We start from the raw sequence: 21,062 nt of genomic DNA on the forward strand, positions 1-21,062 counted from the left end.
CGAAAGATGTCAATTTTACCATTCGAATGGGCCCCGGAAATTTGTGGTTCCCTGGGCACGTGCTCCGTTTGTCCATGCGAGAAAACGGGCCCTGAGGGTAGAGGAGTGTGGTGCCTCGGACCTGGATCAGTGAGGAAGCTAAGTTTATTGTTTTCCGTTCCAATTACAAGGAAAGGCACCAAAACGGTGCCCGGTAGCCCGGGCAACAGCGTAAATTTTTGTTTCTAGTGGTGGCCCAGTACATTACTAAATACTGAATATCATTCCGTTTAAGGGTCCGTGGCCTCATTGTCACAAAAGGTTCACTCAAAGGAATAAGAATCCCTGGTCTGAAGCAGTGATTATATCAAACTTCTGTCCTCGCGGCTCCCCAGTATAGTCCAATAAAGATCCTTCCATAGCACCGAACAGGCACACATCAATATTATCAGCACAACGCTACTCCTCGGAGCCGGGACGCACACTTTGAGAATCACCGGTCCAAAGGAACTTCAGCGGCACAATCATGAATTTCCGTATAAGTTTAATTCCCAGAATAAACGGTAACCATTACCGACCCAAAAATACGCCTCTGCTGTCGTAATAGCTAACGGTATCGACGCCACTGTCTTGCTTGACGTATTACTAGCCTCTCCAGGATGGAAATGGATTCTTTTTGTGTGTGTGTGTAGGTCTTGTGGTCAACGCATGGATGAGCATCAAGTTGCAATACAGATGAGTAATAGGACAGGCGCCTGGAATGCATAAAAATAATCCCGATTATCATCGGTGGTTATCTTGTTTTTCCAATTTATTTCTAGTACTTATGGGCGACGTTCAAGATGGCAATCATTAACTGAGATAACATCTCGAAAAATTGCTCAGTGCTTTCCTTTATTATAATCTTGCATAAATTTATATCTTTCCAAGAACCAATCTTCTCTCTGCTTCATCTCCATATTTATTTTTCCGTAATATGATATTTTCAGGGCCAAAAATAAACATCTCTCGTCCACCGGTAGAGGAGGCTAAAGTCACAATATTTTAACTATCGCTTTTGTGGCAAAGCATTCGAGTTTGGTTGTAGACAGGGCCGCGACAAGGGGATCGTTCCTGGGCGTAAATTTTTGTTTCTAGTTGCGGCACTGCTTTTAGATGGAACAAAGTCACAGCAAAATATTATCCGTTGACATCAGATGACGCTTTAGTCCAAATATGTGATCTGATCTTACTCAGAGAGAATTTTGGTTCATCACAAATCTTAGTTAATCGTTTAAAATAATCAGAGATGTCCCGCGTATAATATTGCCTTCGATAGCTCGGAACATGCTGTAACAACTGATAGTAGTCATTAGAGAAAGACTCTGGTACAAAATTCTTAGTACTGGAAGGACACAGAAATTTCATTTCTTCTAGTGTCGCCATCTGGTGCAGATATCAAGGGACTTAAGATTCAAATCGGATCCCGGACTTGTCCCGGATCTCCGAATTTGTCAACCCTAACAATGAGAAAATGGAACTAAAAAAGTGCCTTCAAAATAGATTTTAGTTCAAACCTGGATTGTGAGATCTGTGTGAATGATGTTACTTTTAATGAATTCTTAAGTTAATTTCAATAGGTATTATTTAAATTTGGTGGTTTTCAGCTTTAGCTTCGATTGTATAGTATAAGTGGCCGCTTTTATTTTGTTTTATATTTTGACAGTATTTCATGTTAGAAAAAAAAATGGCAATCAATGACGAAAGAAAGAGAATAAATATTTTATTAGTCAATTATATATTTTATATATTACATCATGTGCGTCTGTGTTTCTTTGCTGTGTCATTATCAGAGATGTGTTGTATGGTATTGATTCACATTACAAGAATTCGGGTCCCCCTTTGGCCGGAGGATTACACTATAAAATTTTTGTAAAATACAGTATCTTTTACAAAACTTGAAAAAATAACCAATAAACCTATTGGATACATTCGCTCGAATGTAAACCGAAACGCATTATTGGTTGCGTTTTCAAACTTTTATAAAAGAACTTTTCTAACCTTTTATAGTTTAATCCCGGCCGTTCAGTAATTAGTTTGAAAGAGACGCCACCGGAAAATACGGGACGTATGGTTACCCTAATATGAATGCACACAGTCAGGGCCGGAACTGGGGGGGGGGGGGCAACTGCCATGAGCGGCAAAATTTAGAGGGCGGCAATTTCAGGTGGGAACAAAGAACACCATTATAAAATTATCGAATTTTAAAGTTGTAGGGCCGGCAAAAGTCCTAGTTACGGCCCTACACAGAGTTAGCATACATCCTGGGTAAAACGGTTTATCCGCATTTAATGCTGTTTTCTCCCCCTCAACTTTCTTCCATTCTTCGAATTCGAATATCTCAGTGAATATTGTACTTGCAAACGTGGAATTTGTTTAAAAGTTGGCATCAGGAGAAACGAGGCAACAACTTTCTCTAATTTCATTTTTGAGCATATTGTGCAGCGTTCGAAATCATTGGTGATTCGTTGGTCCGAGACCATCGATTAACCAATCGGACCACGAAAAAGAAAACTGGTGGTCCGCGAAACCAGTAGCTGAACGCCCCCCCCCCCCCCAATACGAAAACTTCACTAAAATCGAGCTCGGAACAATGATACAAATACAATACCACAACAGGCAAAATGCCCAGCGAGGTGGCTGAGAAAAACATGCCCATAACAAATATGGATGTCATATATTTCGAAAATACAGCAACCCAATTAAAAATGCAATTAACAAAAATTATAAACAACATATACACATGATAAAATATTATACAATGCCCATAAAGAATACTTATGGTTGTCTTATTCTAAGTATGGATAGCTTCTCGATTCACCCCAACATGTTCATCGTATTTCTTTTTAAACGTGTCAATTGTGTTACAATTTACTACCTCCGGGGGTAAGCTATTCCATTTATTAACAACCCTATTAGAGAAAAATTCCCTGCGACACCATAACCTTGCATTGTCCCTCACCAATCGATACTGGTATCCCCTTGTAAAAGCAGTCGATTGGCGGTGTACTAAAAGTTCATGGTCCATCCAATTGAAAATTTTGAACACTTCGATCATATCTCCTCGACACCTGCGTTCATCTAATGTAAATATATTCAAAAAATGAAGTCTCTCTTCATAACTCAAGCCCTGTGTGCCAATAAGGACACGCTTAGCTCTTCTCTGCACCCCTTCAACCAAGTCTATGTCCCTCTGTAGGTATGGTCTCCAAAACCTTACACCATACTCCAGTCCAGGACGAACTAAGCCTCGAAAAAGCGGAAGAATGACTTTAGGAGAACGCGAAGAGATCTTTTTGAAAATGAGACCAAGCATTCTATTCGCTTTTTTGACCACCGCTGAACAATGTTCAGAAAACCTAAGCCGCTCGTCAATGAGAATACCCAAATCGGTGATCCTAGTTTCATCCGGGATAGTGACACCATTCAACTCGTAAGAGAACCGTGGGTTGTTCGAACCAAAATGAGCGACCATGCACATATCAATGCTAAAATCCATGCTCCATTCATTTGCCCATGCTGCAATCCTGTTTAGACTGGTCTGGAGCGACTCCCTATCGCTTTGGTTCCCGATTACCCCCATTAGCTTCACATCATCTGCGAATTTGCTAGTGATCCCATCGATACCCTGATCGAGTTTATCGATAAAAAGTATGGGGCCAAGGACACTTCCTTCAGGAACTCCACTTGTGGCGTCTGTCCAACCAGAGAATTCCTCCTTCACCATAACTCGTTGCGACCTATCTCTTAACCACGATTCTATCCAATTCAGCAAGTTGCCCTCAATTCCAATCTCGTGTAAACGCTTCAAGAGTTTACCATGTTGGATGCGATCGAATGCCTTCTGGAAATCAAGGTAAACAACATCTACATTTTTGCTCTTACCCAAAGCCTTAGTCACGTGATCATAGAAGCAAAGGAGGTTAGTCACGCATGACTTCCACTTCCTAAACCCATGCTGATTATCCGACAATACATTATTCCCGTCTATCCACTTCACAAACTGCCTTTTGATGATAATTTCCAAAATCTTCGAGAGGGAGCTCGTCAAACTCACTGGACGATAATTGGACACAGCTTCTCTACTACCCTTCTTAAATATCGGAACAACGTTAGCAAGTTTCCAATCTCTTGGGACGATATCCTCAGCAACACTGCTCCTGTATATCTGCGCGACTGGCCCCAACAATTCATTAGCACATTCCCTGAGGACCCTGGGATAGATATCATCTGGTCCTGGTGCTTTGCTTGCACATACATTTCTTAGAAGATTTAGGACCTCCACGTCTTCTACTTGAATATCGTTGAGGGTTTTATTACCCCATGCAACACCTGTATATCGAATATTATTATCTCCATTAAAAACCGACGCGAAAAAGTCATTGAAAGCACTATACATGCCTACATTGCTCTCTACCCTACAGCCTCCTATCGAGAGGAAAACCGACGCGAAAAAGTCATTGAAAGCACTATACATGCCTACATTGCTCTCTACCCTACAGCCTCCTATCGAGAGGGGGCCAACTGTCCCCTTACATCCATTATTGACGTATCGAAAAAATGATTTTGGGTCAGAGCCAATGTTATCTGCCAACCTAGATTCAACTTCCTTTTTACTATCTCTTATCGCTTTCTTCCACAGTCTTCTTTTATCAGTAAACAATAATAGGTCACCTCGTCCACTTTTATACTCTCTGAATGCTCTTTTCTTTTCAAGATAAAGGTTCCACACATTATCTGTGAACCATAGAGGGTGCGATGTACAAACACGCCTTTTTCGAACAAAGGGTATGACGTCGTGCAAAACAGAGGACAGTTTCGTACTAAATTCCTCCCATTGACTTGCCACCCCTACTGATTCCAACCCGTCTTTGAAAACTTCCGCTAATCCTTCCTCTCACAACATCAAAGTTAGTTCTTCGATAATAACGAAATCGAAACTAAACGATAACTTCTTCGGAATGAAACTTCCTCTTTTAGTGATGTTATTTTTTCTCTAGGTCACGGTTTAAAGCGTCGATGAACATTTTATTGCCAAGCCCTTAAGGACACTAACTTTCGCAAGGAAAGCATAAATATCTTTAACAAATCTGCATGTCACGCCACACTCGCTGAGGAGATGGCGATGCCAGATGAAGGGGGTATGGGCTGCTACTGCAGCAGCAATTGGGACCCCAGCAGACCACTCATGATTATGGTTTAAAATCCCCATCTCTCCGGTGATACATTGATAGCGGAAGAATCTCTTATGGGAGAATCGTCAATCGTTTTAAATTGTTTCAGTCATTTAAATGTAGAACGATAAGCGTAATATTTCTCTAAAAAATATTTAGAAAACTTTTTAGAAATTTTTTTGTCTTGGAAGCTTTGATAACTAAAACTGCCCTAATTTTTGCTGAATATGTTAAAAAATAAAAACGACGTGTGTATTTGAAAAGAATGTTGCCGTTTGAACCTTCGCACACCATTCAGTATATATCTTCTTAGAAAAGCACAAATACCTTTTGCCGAATATTTTCTCAAAATGTCAAATAAGGTTTGACTGCAGTGCCAATTGTTTTTTATGGCTTTTTCAACCCCTTGGTGGTACATCACTCTTTTAAATAATATATTTAGGAAAATGAATCATCATTATTCAAAACAGATTGTTTAGCGGACCAGTCATGACGTCTGCGGAGCAGTAGGTTCTCGTATTCACTGATGACCGGTGACTTTTATTTTTTTAATTCTAACGCTGGGGTGTCCGTATGAAAAGTTAGACAGAGGGGCTCCAAAAAAAAGTTAAATCGGAACCCGAATTAGTACAGAGGCTATACCAGGAGTTTCCAACGTAGAGTTTCTCGCGGAATCCTTGACGGTAAAAAGTCCAAAATAATATTTAAAAAAAAGCGTACCCCTTAGGCCGAGATTACACTATAAAAGTTTGATAAAAGCTATTTTATAAAACTTGAAAAATGCAACCAATAAGATCATCAGTTGCATTTTCTCGAATGTAACCGATACCCTTATTGGTTGGATTTTCATATTTTATGAAAGAGCTTTTATCCGGCTTTTATAGTGTAATCTCGGCGTTATTGCAAACTCAACACATCATAGTCCCGGGACAAAAATAAAAGAGGGCTTAGTCCCCACCTCTTAATCAGGTGCGTTCGCAGAATCAAAAGGCTTGGGAGGGGCAAAAAATTTTTCTTCCCGAGAAATTTTGAATTTCCACCCTTCAAAAAAAATTAAAATTAGCAGAAACTGGTTAATTTAATATCGCGTGTAAAAAGTATTTTGTTTCGGTGTATATAATTTTTTTTTTATCGAAACATTAAACTATTTTTTAATTTGTTCGGCTTGCTCCCCCCCCCCCAATAATTTTTTAATAAGACAACAAATAAAAGGCAAATACCGGGAGATACTAAAAAAATTTCATGCATTTCGACACGCTATGGGCAGGGGCGGCTCGAGTTTACCTGCAGCCCGGGTGCGAAGCCTCATATGCCACCCCTAATTGCGACCCTGGCAGGAGGCTGACAGGAATTCAGTGAAGGGGACCTCGAGATAAACCTGATTTTTTTTCCAGAAGAAAGCCACATATCTTATTGTTTACTATGCAAAATGTTCGTGCCATACATCCCGCTTTTGAAGTAGATTTTTGTTTTTTGTTTCATTTTAGAATTATTTTACCATTCTTATAATATAATGCCAGATAACTTAATCCTTGAAACAGCACTTATTTTTGTGAGCCATCATCACTTATCCTATGATGACATGTAACGAGATTATTTTTACTCAGAAATTTTTTTCAAAGGTGTTTTTGATACTCCAGGGACCGGCCAAGTGAGAAGCCGAATTGTTCCTTTGCTTTCATTTGACTATTCTGGAACAAATTCGGGCGAGGGCATGGCATCCCCTTCCCCTTCATCCTTGAGCAGCCCCCCCCCCCAGGCTGGGATCTTTTGTGAGCCCCCTCGGTCAGACTTCTCACGAGACTTTCTATAGTTAATTTATAGCGTGAATAAGCCGAAAAATTATGAGAATTGTCCCGGACCAAGGGCTAGATCTCTTGTCGGTTCCGCCCTTGCCATGGGTGACGGAACCAAAATGCACACTTGCCCCCAGTGTGATAAGAATGAAGGTGCGGCGCTTGGCCATGCGACCCATTGCGGCTACACGGTGCGCCGTTAAAGAGGGGGGGGGGCGCAAAATCCGAGATGAAAGGGAGTATTTTTTTTATAAGTCGCGAGGGAGGGACATGAACCCCCCCCCCCCCCACCGGTGGGGCTGACAGGGCTCCAAGCTTGGGAGCCCGAGACTAAATCCTTATAATTTTTGTTTATAATTTTTATGTTTTTTTTTCACACTATAAATTAACTGTAAAAGGCCCCCCCCCCCCGATGGAAAATCTATCTTGGGTTATGAACGAAAAATTCCAGCCTGAGAGCCCTGACGCACAATGTAGGAGCTATGGGGGGGGGGGGCAATAGGCATTCATTCAAACAGAACACAACTGCGGTCTATCGCCATAGGCAATTTACTACCGATTGAGTTGCGCCGGAAGTATGAGCGTGTGTGTCTCCCAAATCCCCGCTCCACGAAAGTGACTGTTACTGTACATTACACAAGATGAGGCGGGAGGCATTAGGCAGGAGGCGCAAAAAATAGGTCCCGCACGGATACAGATTTTATCTCGAGCATCTTTGATTGCTTACATTCTTGTTTCTACAGGCCCTCTCTATTTTCTCAACGTTTCCGTTGTCGAGGTATGACTCAAACGCGTGATGTCATGTAAACTTTTACTGTGTTAAATTTTGGGGTCTTAACTAAAGGAACTAAAGCTGCCGCCCCTTACAATCTGCCACAAGGGTGCGCCGCACCCCTTGCATCCTCGCTTGAGCCGTCCCTGGCAGGGCCGTCTTAAGAGTATCATGGGCCCCCGGGCCAATTGATTTTTCTGAGGCCCTACCGAACGAATTCTCGAAAATTTCAACCAGATAAAATTTTTATGAGGCCCCTCTGCACTTGAGGCCCCCGGGCCATGCCCGGGTGGGCCCATGCCTTAAGACGGCACTGGTCCCTGGCTATCGGTTTCGTCTTCAGAGGATAAGAATATCACGCTAACAGAATTTACTTACACGCAGGCGCTTCGCTTCATTCCTTATAGTTCAGTGGTTAAACCGGCCCGTGAGTAATTCGCTGTTTCATTTTCCCCCCATTTATTTCCTATTAGTCGTGTGTATGACTAGGCCTTCCACTCACAAAAAAAACAATCAACGGGCTGCAGGTATCCTAAAGTTGAGAACCACTGACCTAGGGGGCCCGGATCAAACCTGAGGATGCTCCCGATAGTGGGCATATTGTCTTCAATTTCAACAGAACAGACCTGCTGTTTTTCTTCGCACAGAATTTCGATGTCTGTGCAGAATGAAAAATAACATCCTTTCTACCTTTTATACAATACGGGGAAGGGGGGATTTTTTTTTTGGCGGCAAAAACTCTGTGTACGCGGAAGCATTCCCAGTAGTGTTCACGAATAAGCATCCAAATTAAATTTTACTCCTCTAAATTTTGCTGAAGAGTGAAATTACTCTTTCAAATATTAGGTAATTTTTTTAATGGAGTTATTTCTGTTTTTATATATAAAAAAAATACACCCTCTTTTTAACAAAATCACCCCTTAAAATTTTAGAGAGGAGTGATATTGTTCTTAAATTATTTTTTCAGATAACACTGATTCTCAGTCATTCTCAGACTCTAAACGTTCGTGTTTTGTAAACTTTATTCACTATGAAAAAAATGGTGTCTTATTTAGTTACTTTCGTTCATGTCCAACAAACGGGTAAAAATAAAATTTTGTCAGGGTGTTTGGTCAGAACATCATAATTCCAAAATCACATTTTTGAGGTATACGCATTTTCATTGTCATTTAAAAATCAAAGATAAATCACACACACAAATACAAACGGAAATATCATACATCAGCATGTTCTTTAGCCGTACACATGTATTTTTGCATTTATCTCACTTCTAATTAGTTAAAATTAGCAAGACTTACTTTTAGATCAAAAAGCCATTTTTTGGAGATATCATGATCTGACCAAACACCACAGAAATATGCCTTCTAGAAAATAACTTTACAGTAGACCTTTAGACCTACTTAGACAGTAACTTTACAGTTACTGTAAATAATACACACTGCACTGTATATAGTTACTTTCTAGAAGATTTTCTCCAAAATTTCTAGGGATAATTTTGTAAAAAGAGGGGTATTTTTTAATGAAAAACAGAAGAAATGTAACTCCATTGAAAAAAAATTACTCAAAACTTGAAGGAGTGCTTTCACTCCTCAGCACAAAATCTGGAGTAAAATTAGTTGCGTATTGGCAAACAATATCTGGAAAAAAGGATCCTGTTGCCACCGGAATAAAAAATTTTATTCAACTCAGCAGGGTTTTTTACGCAGGCTGATGTTTAGTATTTTTTTATATTTCATAGATGACAGCGGAGGTTCGTTCCAATGTGTAACGATATTGTTTACTATTTACGCACTCAATATGCGAGTAAAATCGTTTTACCCAAAGCCTGTATTAGAAAAGCCTGTTTTGCATAAAGATTTTATGGCAATTTCACACAGAAAGCAACTGTTTCACCACATGTTGCATTTCAAAAACCACAGCATCGGTAATGGTAATGTAACCGTACATGTACGTAACCATTACAGAACGGTAATGGTTTTTTACATATCTGAAGGTGGGTGAAGTAGAACTCGCATTGGCAAGCAGTCATTGCATTAAAAATTACGATAGAAAAGAAATTATATTTTGTATGATCCTTTGGTCAACTGGTCGCGAAACAGTCCAAGTGTTTGTGTGCATTTTTCCATTTTGAAAGGTAAAATTCTCCTTTCCGTTTCCGCGTTAGACATTTTCCGTTTAATCCAGGTTTTTTAATGTGTATTTTTGCATTGAAAAATCACGAGACCACTTTTTTTTCCGCGAAAGACAGGTTTCCGCTTAATACGGGTTCCGTAAAAGGCAGTTTTTACTGTATTAGTAACAAGAAAGTTTTTTCTTCGATAGTTCTCTTCGGGTTCTGGGATTTTTAAAGGGTTCAGTTTGATCATGCGGAACCCCCAAAAAGAGTAGTCACAGAACCCCAGGGTTCCGTGGAAAACCAGTGGGATATCCGTGCTCTATACCACACTTGCACAACCCATTTCTTGCGGGCCAAATGTGGCCCATGACCTCAAACCTAATTTTTTTTAATGAACAGAGTAGCACTTCCAAATCACTCAAATGGCCCGCGGTGACGTTCCACATCGCTTGAGAGAGTGTGACCCATGACATATTATCAGATCACTCACAAGTGACCCGCAGCACATTTACAGATCACTCAAAAGGCTCGCGGCACATTCCAAGATCACTTGAATGTCCCGCGGCATATTTACAGATCACTTGAGTGAGCGGCGGCAAACTCTAGAGCACTTAAGTAGTTCACGGAACAGTTCCAGATCACTTGAGTGTCCCGCGACACAGTTTCAGATCACTTAAATGTTCCACGGATCGTTCACAAATCACTTGAGTGACCCGAAGCACATTTACAGATCGCTCAAATGTCCCGCGGCACAATTCCAGAGGACTTGAGTGGCCCACGACACAGTTCCAGATCTCTTAAGTGTCCCGCGCCACTGATGTGTTCCGCTACACATTCCAAGATTAAACTGGTCCGCGGCACATTCCAAGATAACTTAAGTGGTCCGCGGCATATTTAAAGACCACTTAAGTAACCTGCACTGCTTTTCTACGTCGCTTAATTTAGTGGCCCGCTGCACGTTCTCAAATCAATGACGTAGCCCGCATTCTTCAAAGAGGTTGAGAACCCTTGCTCTATAGCCATTGTTTCGACATCAAAAAATCAAAAAGAGCGAACAACAATTACCACGAGAAAAGCAAATGACAATTTGCAACAGAAAGAATCGAACTTAACGCCTTAGTCAGCATCAATAATATTGCAGTTAGTTGAGGTTTAGCGAGAGCTCTCAAAATTAACGGTAGGCAGTTGTGTGTAGGCCCTGCATAGGCTTTTGTTTTTCTCAGGGAGTGTATTAGCAAGCAGCCCCGCGTTCAATCTCAATCATGGAGCATAATTTTCTCAGGTTAGAGCAGCGTCAGCCCATTAGGACCGTTCCAGCGTTTACTATTCAGCCCTATCAGAAGCATACCAAGGTGAGAACATATTGTTGCATGAAATTATTTAAATTAATCTTCTATGTACAGTGTGTTACATAAAAGTGTTTAACTTTTGAGGGTTAGCATTAAATACAGGGCCTGATTTCTGCATGGGCAACAGGGCCCGTTTATTCAAACGCCATGTATTCAATGACTAACTAAACATCTTTGACCCTGGTCGAATATTGCGCCCCCCACACTTCCTATTTTGCCCAAGGACCCCTCATGCGGAGACACAATTAGGGTTTTGCCGCCCGTGGGCTACGCGAATTCCGCCACCCTTATCCCATTCTAATCTAATTTTCTTGATTACTCTTTCCTCGAATTCACCACCCTGTGCTATAATTCGCTTGGCCTTCTTCTCCCTCCCCCCGCAAGTACACCTGTGTCTCTAAGTCACTCTCATGTTCACACACACTCTTTAAATCACTCTTTTACTCATTCATATGCTTGCACAGTGTTTTGGTCACTTACATGCTTGCACAGTGTTTTGGTCACTTACATGCTTGCACAGTGTTTTGGTCACTTACATGCTTGCACAGTGTTTTGGTAACTCACATACTGTACTTGCACACCCTCTCTAGGTCATGCTTTTGTTCTCTCACTGACATAATTTCTTGCTTTATAGGTAGCACTTTTGATTATATACACGTTTACATATGCTCTGGGTACCGTGAGGTAATTTTGTGCGGCTCTATTCGACCCATGCGGCCCCACCGGCTGCCGAATCAGGGGTATAAAATTTTAAAAATAATTGCAGAAAAATGTTTTGTCAAAACATTCAAAATACGAAAATAATTGAATGGAGTAATTGCAAAGGAAACAGTAATTTTTGAATGCATTGCATTTACTAGCCGGGAATCAGAAAAACATGTATAGGTATCAGTTTATGAAGGAGTGGAGAGCATGGCAAAATTTTAGAGACAAAACTGTCCGTCTTTTTCATCATGTTACATATGAAAAATCTACGAGTTTATTTGGTCATTTTACTGGTGCGGCTTATACACCGGAGTGTTGTCATTAGTGCAGCCCGCGACACTGCAGCTGACCCTTATGTTGGCACTCGCTCTGTGTCATTCTTTTGGGTCATTCACATGTTTAAGCGCGCTCTAATTCATTCACTAACCTGGTCCCCTCTCTCTCTGCAGGTCACTCTTTTGCTCACTCGCGTGCTCGCAAACTCTCTAGGTCAGCGGTTCTTAACTGGTGCTCCGTGTGCACCTCTCAGGGGCTCCGCGGCGACTCGAGGAAAATAAAATGAATCAGTAAATTTGATAGATAAGTAAATAAGAGAGGCCTACAAGGTTCTGCCATAAAAATTATGTACAAAAAAGGGCTCCTCGAGTCAAACAGGGCTCCGCCATAGAAATTATATACTGAAAAGGGCTCCTCGAGTCAAACAGGGCTCCGCCATAGAAATTATATACTGAAAAGGGCTCCGCCATAGAAATTATATACTGAAAAAGGCTCCTCGAGTCAAACAGGGCTCCGCCATAGAAATTATATACTGAAAAGGGCTCCGCCATAGAAATTATATACTGAAAAGGGCTCCTCGAGTCAAACAGGGCTCCGCCATAGAAATTATATACTGAAAAGGGCTCCTCGAGTCAAACAGGGCTCCGCCATAGAAATTATATACTGAAAAGGGCTCCTCGAGTCAAACAGGGCTCCGCCATAGAAATTATATACTGAAAAGGGCTCCTCGAGTCAAACAGGGCTCCGCCATAGAAATTATATACTGAAAAGGGCTCCTCGAGTCAAACAGGGCTCCGCCATAGAAATTATATACTGAAAAGGGCTCCTCGAGTCAAACAGGGCTCCGCCATAGAAATTATATACTGAAAAGGGCTCCTCGAGTCAAACAGGGCTCCGCCATAGAAATTATATACTGAAAAGGGCTCCTCGAGTCAAACAGGGCTCCGCCATAGAAATTATATACTGAAAAGGGCTCCTCGAGTCAAACAGGGCTCCGGCATAGAAATTATATACTGAAAAGGGCTCCGCGAGTCAAAAAAGGTTGAGAACCGCTGCTCTCTAGGTCATAGATTTCCAATCGGTGTTCCACGATAGCTTTTTGTCGGGTTTGTCACGAATCCCGAAAAAGTTCTGGAATCCTCAGAGATTGTAAACATTAAAAAAAAATTCTCGTTATATAGATGGTGTTCTTTATTTTGCATCTTGACGAAAACCCGATACGCGCGTATTTCAACAAATTCAGACCAATTTGGATAAACAAACAATGGTAAGAACGGTAACTGCAGTAGTTTTTTCTCTCGACCTCGTCGGTCAAAAAACTGCGAACATTTTTACCACAGAAAGAATTAAACAAAGATGTTGCAGTTCAATATTTTCTTCAAACTACTCTTTTGTTTAAGGTTAAAATTTACTCTTTTTTTTTTGTATATTGTATTTTTAAACGAGAAGCGGTCCAGCTCCACGCGAGAGAGAGAAAGAGAGACGGTAAAGAAAAGATTCCATTAACATTTATTTCCGTTTCATATGAAAATCATTGGGGTGACCATATAAACTATATTTTACGGGCTATTCCAGCACCTACTAGAGATGGAAGGCCTCCGCACGGGTTGTCAAGTTCGAAAATGGACTACTTGCTGACGTCACGAGCAGCGTGCGGAGGCCTTCTATCTGTAGGAGGCGCTGGCTATTCCGTTATAAGTCGCATAAAAACAATTGATTTTTTTTGAAAAATAAAAATTCACTAGGAGTGAATTTTCTTGAACCACAAAACTTATAGGACACTCTGCATGTTAGACAAATATTGAAAATTTGTTTAATGTTCCGTAGAACTGACACGCCCAAGGGTTCCGCGGAATAGGCTCATACCCATCAAGGGTTGTACGAAAGCTTTTGAGTTGGAAACCCCTGCTCTAGGTAATTCACTGACTTTGTCCCCTGCTGTCTCGCAGAAGCGGATTTATTTAAGGTTGTGAAAAAGAAATATTTTTTTGCAGCCCTTCTCCCATTCTACCATGGGCGGAGATACGGTAGGCGTGGGGGGGGGGCGCAGCGTCAAAGGTGGAATCGATTGATCTAATGTATAAATGTATATATGAATTGACACATCATCAAAATCGTGCCATCCCCCAAACTTCCAAGTCTATCTCCGCCTATGCATTCTACTAATTTTCTTAGCCTTACATTCTTCACATTTGTCTCCCCCTCTGAACTTACCGCTTGAGCTATATAGCACACTAAGCCTCCCCTCCCCGTAAGTACGCCACTGCCCTCGTGCCAAAGTCAAGCCCTGTATTTACACGAAAATAATAATCGACATTTTTTTTGATGAAATGTTTGAATATTCATGTGGATTTTTTTAGTAGATATAGCTTTGAGATTTGTAATTCCATTATGGCAGGGGTTGTCGAAGTCTAGGAAGCATCTCCTTGGGAAGGAGGCGCCATTTTTCTGGTCCTTTCATTTTTAGAAAACTCTTCTGCAAAATTAACTTTTAATTTTAAATAATTATTTTGATAGAAATAAAAGAGAAAAGTGTCCACATTTAGAAAATTCGGAAAAGCCGCAACAGAGTGGAGAGTCGGGAAAAAACTCCAGCATTCTTTAACCCGTACGTGCTCAACTCATGGCCCGCGGACCAAATGTAGCCCTCGAAGTCATCTGATTTGGCCGGTGACCTAAAAATCTAATTTTGTAAAAATGAACTGTGAGCGGCACATTCCGAAATCCGGGAAGTGACCAGCAACCCATTTACGATTATTCAAGTGACCCACTCCACATTTGCAGATCACTCAAGCGACCTGAGGCACGTTTACAGCCCACTCGTTACCCACGGGACATTTGCAGATCACTCAAATGACCTGAGGCACGTATACAGTCCACTCTTGACCCACGGAAAAATTGCAGATCACTTGCGTGACCCGGGCCACATTCACAGATCACTTAAGTGAGCCGAGGCACATCACATTCCCAAGACCAGCAGGACGTTCAAATCATTCAAGTGACCTGGGGCACGTTTACAAATCACTCGAGTGAACTGTGACACATTTTCACCTCAATTAAGTACTCCGCGGCACATTTCCAGATCACTTAAGTGACCCGCGGCACAGTTTCAGATCACTTAAGTAGCGCGCGATACATTTCTAGATCACTTAAGTAGCGCGCGATACATTTCTAGATCACTTGAGTGGCCCGCCATGTTTTCAAACCAATGAAATGAATCATATTAGTGGCTCTTGGCACATTTGATTTCCATATCGTAAGTGACCCGAAGAGCAATTTCAAATTACTTGAATGGCCCACGGCACATTTTCAGGTCAACTGGAAGCACATCTCCAGATTGCTAACTCAAGTCGCTCGAATCAACACTGAAAATAACATGAAAAATTCAGTTATTAAAACTGAAAAAAAAAAATTATATTTTTGTTGTTGTAATTAATGGCGCACATGAATGCAACATGAATTTTTGTTCAAACTGAAAAATCGAATTGTCGTTTTCTTGCTCAAAAAGGTTGGCGAACCACCGAAGACCGGCATCTTCAGACCAAAACCGATCTACCCGACGAGATTCCGCATGTATTACGACTCGCTGCTGTTGCCGTTGGCGGTCGATTACAACACCAATAAGCGCAGGATCCGTTGGCTGGTGAGTCAGACACACACACAATCGGAACATGCTGGTCAGTACAACCAGGAAAGTGATCTCTCTCCCTATTCTTGTATATTTTTACTGCTTAAACTTGCCATGTATTTCTAGGCCGATATCACGAAGCTGGACTTTGAATACTACCTGCCGATATTCTTCAGGGGCTTGACCGAGATCACTTATCCGTACGAAATGCTGGTCTACCAGGGCATATACGATCTCATCGATTTCTCCGGCGGGGACATCCTCAGGACCCTGCCGATCCTCGTCCATGAAATGAGAAGTAAGAGGACTCCATTATTCTAGTAATCAAAAAACTTATCGACACATTTCTTGATGCTCATCAAAGGCACCACAACCCCTAAGAAAATTTTGTGGGGGGGAGGGGCACACCCCTCTCAATATTTATTTCATTCACAATGAAATGCACCCCCTTCTTCTATTGCGTACGCCCCCCCCCCATTCCAAAGTTAAGAGACGCTAATGCAAAGCTACCAACTCCAGCACCTCACACCACAGTGTGTGAAATAAGGGACGCAGGGTCGTGTCCCTAGTGGTGTAGATCAGTGGTTCTCAACCTTTGGAAGCCCGCGGCCCGGTTTCATTCATTTTTGTAAGTGGAAAGCCCGGTCAAACACATGATTAACGGAACATGAATGGGGAAAAGGAAACGGCAGATTAGTCGCGGCCCGGTATGAATGATGTCACTGCCCAGTACCGGGCCGCGGCCCGGCGGTTGAGAAACACTGGTGTAGATGGTAGCATGTTTCTTCAGTTTTGCACGAGGGCCTGGGTTCGAGTCCCGGCGGAGACGATATAACTTTTCTTTTCAGGTAATATAATAATTTTTCATAATTTCCATAATAATTTTCCATATAATATCCACGAATTATGTTTCCTTAGACTGAGTTAGCAGTTCTCTCAGTGACTGTGAAAGTGCGACATAGAGCGGAAGCAAGCATGCGATAGACCGTAATAGTGACCTAGTGAGCAAGCGACCAATAGAGTAACCTAGAGCGTGAGGGAACAGGTCAGTTAACGATCAGAAGAGAACCCTAGAGTTTGTGGACATAGGAGGGGAAAAAGAGTGACCTAGAGCACGTGCAAGCATATGAGTGACCAAGACAGTGCAAACTTGTGAGTGAAGAAAAAAAAGTAACTTAGAGGCGCAGAGGGATACTGAGCTTGCTCTAGCCCAAGGAGGAAAATTTGTGGAATAAGTGGGTCAAGAAAATTAGACCAGAATAGGAGAACGGTGGGCACAACCATAAATCCACCTCTGGAAGTTGTGGGGGGGGGGGGGGGTCTATGTCCTGTCTACGGCCATACCGCGATAATTGACTGAGAATTATTTGTTTTTCACTATCTTCAGAGGCCCTGGTCACGAAACACCCGAAGATAATCGTGAACGTCTGCAAACTGATCCAGAAGCTGGCCAAGCATTCGCAACTCGTTGGACTGGCCTTGGTCAAGTACTACGACCATCTCCTGCCAACCATGAGGCTCTTCATCAACAAAGACCGTAAGACTATAACACTACTTCCTAAACATAGTGACTTCCTATTTGATCATAGTCATTTCCCAATTTTCTTTAAAAAACTGGGCCTTCTCTGAGCAGTTGTGGATCCGGGGAGAGGTGAGGTAATGAGGACGATCAACCCTCACAAGAACAGGATTATGTGGGAAAAAACTGTCGGTCCCGTAAAATATGGGATGATCTTTCGAACCTACATAATTTGTCGCCCCTCGCAGCACATCACCTTGAATTCACACATGTAGGGAGGTGGTCTATTCACAGTTCCGGTAAGGAACGGGCTTAAGCATTTTGCGGCCCGGTGCGAAAACAGCTTTTCCTGATGCACAGTGTCCAGCAGCACCCTGGTACACACCAGATTTACAGTCGACGCTAGTTATAAGACCGTGCGTTATAGCGTCCATTCTGTTACAACGGCCGGTACGATAAGACCTAAATGTTTTCATATACCAACACTATCCTTTATGTTTCCCTTTCGGTATAACAATCATCCGATATAAAGTCCGTTTTTGATGGTACGATGGGAGGCTTTATAACGAGCGTCGACTGTATTATGTCATGGTAATAAAAAGCCATTCGGCAATAAATTTGAACAGTAATGCGCGGTGTAAAGCGCTGAAGCTGCAAGTGTGCTCCTGCCCCTAGGGAGGGCCGTCTTAAGAGCATCATGGGCCAAGTGGTTTTTCTGAGGCCCTACCTGGCAAATTTTCGAAATTTTGAACCAGATCGCATTTTTGTGAGATCCCCCTCCTCTCTAGAGGCCCCCGGGTTGACCCAGCACCTCCTAGAGATAGAAGACCTCTGCAGTCTGCTTGTGACGTCAGTAAGTAGTCTATTTCCCCCCAGAATATTCAGGGAAAAAATTCCCTGCTTATCATCGTTGTGAGGAAAAGAAATGATTGGGCTCAGAATTGGCGATTTCTATGCCCCCACATCCAATCACTATGCGGTATTTGTGAGCCAATCAGAAAGATTCCTCGCCAAAATAAGAGGAAACGAAATAGGATGCTGGGTTTCAAAATGTGGCAAATTTTCTAGGTAGTCTGACTGATGTTTATGGCAACAGTACAGAGGCCGTCTATCTCTAGGAGGCGGTGGTTGACCCATGCGTTAAGACGGCATTGCCGCCAGGCACTTTAAGTGCTGAGGACCACTGCTATATAATGTCTGTATACAGGGCAGCACAGTGAAGGGTTGTTAGGACTGGAGGACCGATTATCTACCCAAGGCTATACAACTGGATACAGATACAGGTTGCCGTGGCAGGTATGCATTTTGCCGCCAACGTTGTGTAATTTTGAGAAGGTAGTTGAAGGGAGAATTTCACTCTCCCTCTAGTCAATAGGCAACCTGAACCCCCTCCCCCACACACGGCTTATGGGCGCAGGTTGGTCTGTAAAAACCCTAGGCCAATGTCTGGATCAGGGCCACAACTAAACATTTTGCAAGCCAGGGCAAGCACGCATTTCGAAGCCCCCTCCATTCCAACGAACACAGCATAGATCTGTCAGCTCTTCCCCAGTTGCGGCCGGTCCGAGTGTTAAGAATTCTCTGCCTTGGACAGATATCTTTTTATCCGGTATTATTTTGAATCTGTTTTGCGGCCCGGTGCAACAGCACCTCCGCACCTGCTTGAAGTCCAGCCTTGGATATGACACATCAGAGAGGTCTATACAGTGGCGTCTTAACGCATGAGCCCACCCGGGTACGGCCAAGGGCCTCAGAAAAATGAGTAGTTGAATGTTTCTAGAATTTGCTAGGTAGGGCCTCAGAAAAATCACTTGGCCCGGGGGCCTATGATGCTCTGAAGACGGCCCTGTGACCTGTGTGTTATATATATAAATACTCAACTGATAATCGAAAAAAAAACATTATATTAGCACGTTGAGTACTATATCCTCTCTCTCTCTTTCTTCGGCAGTCAATCTCGGAGACGGCATTCATTACGGACAGCGCAAGGACGCAGACGGTGCCGACACCATACGCAAAACTCTTAATGTACTCGAGATGACCGGAGGCGAAGGGGCTTATTACCAGATCAAGTACAACATCCCGACTTACATGTCCATCGTGTACAACTGACGAGCCATAGGCAGGAAGACAGACAGGCATAGCTTAGAATAAACACAAAAAAAAATTATTGTAGGAGCAATCAAATGTTTTGTCTCATTTATCTAGCTTATAGGCTACATACAGTATAGGCATCCCTAGTTTTAAGCGACTAATTGGTTCCGCAAGATAGTCGCATAAGACGAAATCGCGTAAAGTGAGTTAAATTTAACACGTGAAAGATGAGGGGGTTGGTTTTCATTTGAACATTTTTGTCACGCCACGGTCATTTTTCTGCACACGAGGGCTAATTAGACCGGGACCTACAATTTATAGCCGATATTTGCTTGTTTTTTATACTCATGAGAGGTTGGTGCGCTAACCCCTCGATGGAGGGACTCCCTGCGGTAGCAATTTTTTCTGCGGTCATGTCGTCGTTTTTGTTGTACCCCCGTGTCAGAAAGTTAATGTGGAAAAAAATTCTGATTCGACAAAAACAATCTGTATATATACATATTTTTAACACACAAACACAAAACATCCTTAAGGGGCCGTTCAAATATTACGTCATCATCGATGGGGGGAGGGGGTTTCCGATTTGCTGGCTTTTGATGACAAGGGGGGGGGGTGGTTTGGATAATGCTTACGTCATCAACCACCCTTTATGAAAATATGAGTTAGGATTCAGAGGGGCAGAGCTGATGACGAAATTTTGCTGACAAGGGGAGGAGTCAAAAACGGCTAAAACTTTGCTTACGTAATACTTGAACGGCCCCTAAACACACAGGATTGATTTCAGAAACCTTCTGTGGGAGTTATGGGAGTAGCAGTAGCAGATTTTCTTGCGCAATCATCAGAGTTCAGTAATGGTAAGCTCAACGAGCAAAATTTCCCTCAAAAATTTTCCTTTTCTTAAGTTTATCATAAAAATTCAAAGCTAATGTTCTGCCGTCTATTAGTAAAAATATTTAGTCAAGTATTTATCTAGCAGGAAAAAAAAAAGCAAACTAGAAAAACATTGCATGAAATTCAGAATAACCAATTTCAAAATACCAAATTTTTTTTTTGTTCTATAAATTTTAGACGTCTTACATATGAAGTAACATTCCCATTCTTTAGTTAGAGCATTAACATTCATAATTTGCTGAAAAAAAGAATGAAAAAGTTTTAACAATATATAATTCATTAATAATTTATAATTAGTATTTAATTAAATGAAGAGATTAGTTAAATCCCGTTAAAATGTGCATGCGGCTTATATACCGGAGTTTTGTCCCTGGTGCGGCCCGCGACACTGCGTCAGACCATTATGTCGGCCCTCGAACAGAGAGAAGTTGGACACCCCTGTTCTAAATGAATTAATAATCAAACTTATGAATGAATCCCGTGAATTTAGGAATGGGGGGGGGGGGTTTATGAATTAAATTAATACGTGTCTTTATTTCTGATTGATTATAGCGTGTGGGTGTTTTCTTTCCTGAAGAGCCTGGCATGATAGGCCGATAACTCTTTTTAATGAAACAGTCGAGATCCGGCAGGCAAACAGCATTTTTCGTCTCATGAAAACTTCAGCAGCAAAGCCAAAGAATTCCGCATATTTCACGCAAATATGAAAACTCTAGTTTCACTG

The 21,062-nt window shown here is 42.0% G+C and overlaps 1 protein-coding gene across 1 annotated transcript; it reads left to right on the forward strand.

Moving 5' to 3' along the window:
- The first annotated feature begins 11,138 nt into the window (after positions 1-11,138).
- Positions 11,139-19,465, forward strand: LOC149089030 (parkin coregulated gene protein-like). Its single transcript, XM_089239915.1, has 5 exons — positions 11,139-11,228; positions 15,715-15,849; positions 15,961-16,132; positions 17,222-17,371; positions 19,305-19,465. Exons 1-5 carry the CDS (start codon positions 11,139-11,141, stop codon positions 19,463-19,465), a joined length of 708 nt encoding a protein of 235 aa, XP_089096041.1.
- Positions 19,466-21,062: the final 1,597 nt, after the last annotated feature.

The sequence above is a fragment of the Pholcus phalangioides genome, unplaced genomic scaffold (genome assembly GCF_987345545.1).
Source record: "Pholcus phalangioides strain wild (caught in Gottingen) unplaced genomic scaffold, Ppha-v1.0 ptg000002l_1, whole genome shotgun sequence".
Lineage (NCBI taxonomy): Eukaryota > Metazoa > Arthropoda > Arachnida > Araneae > Pholcidae > Pholcus > Pholcus phalangioides.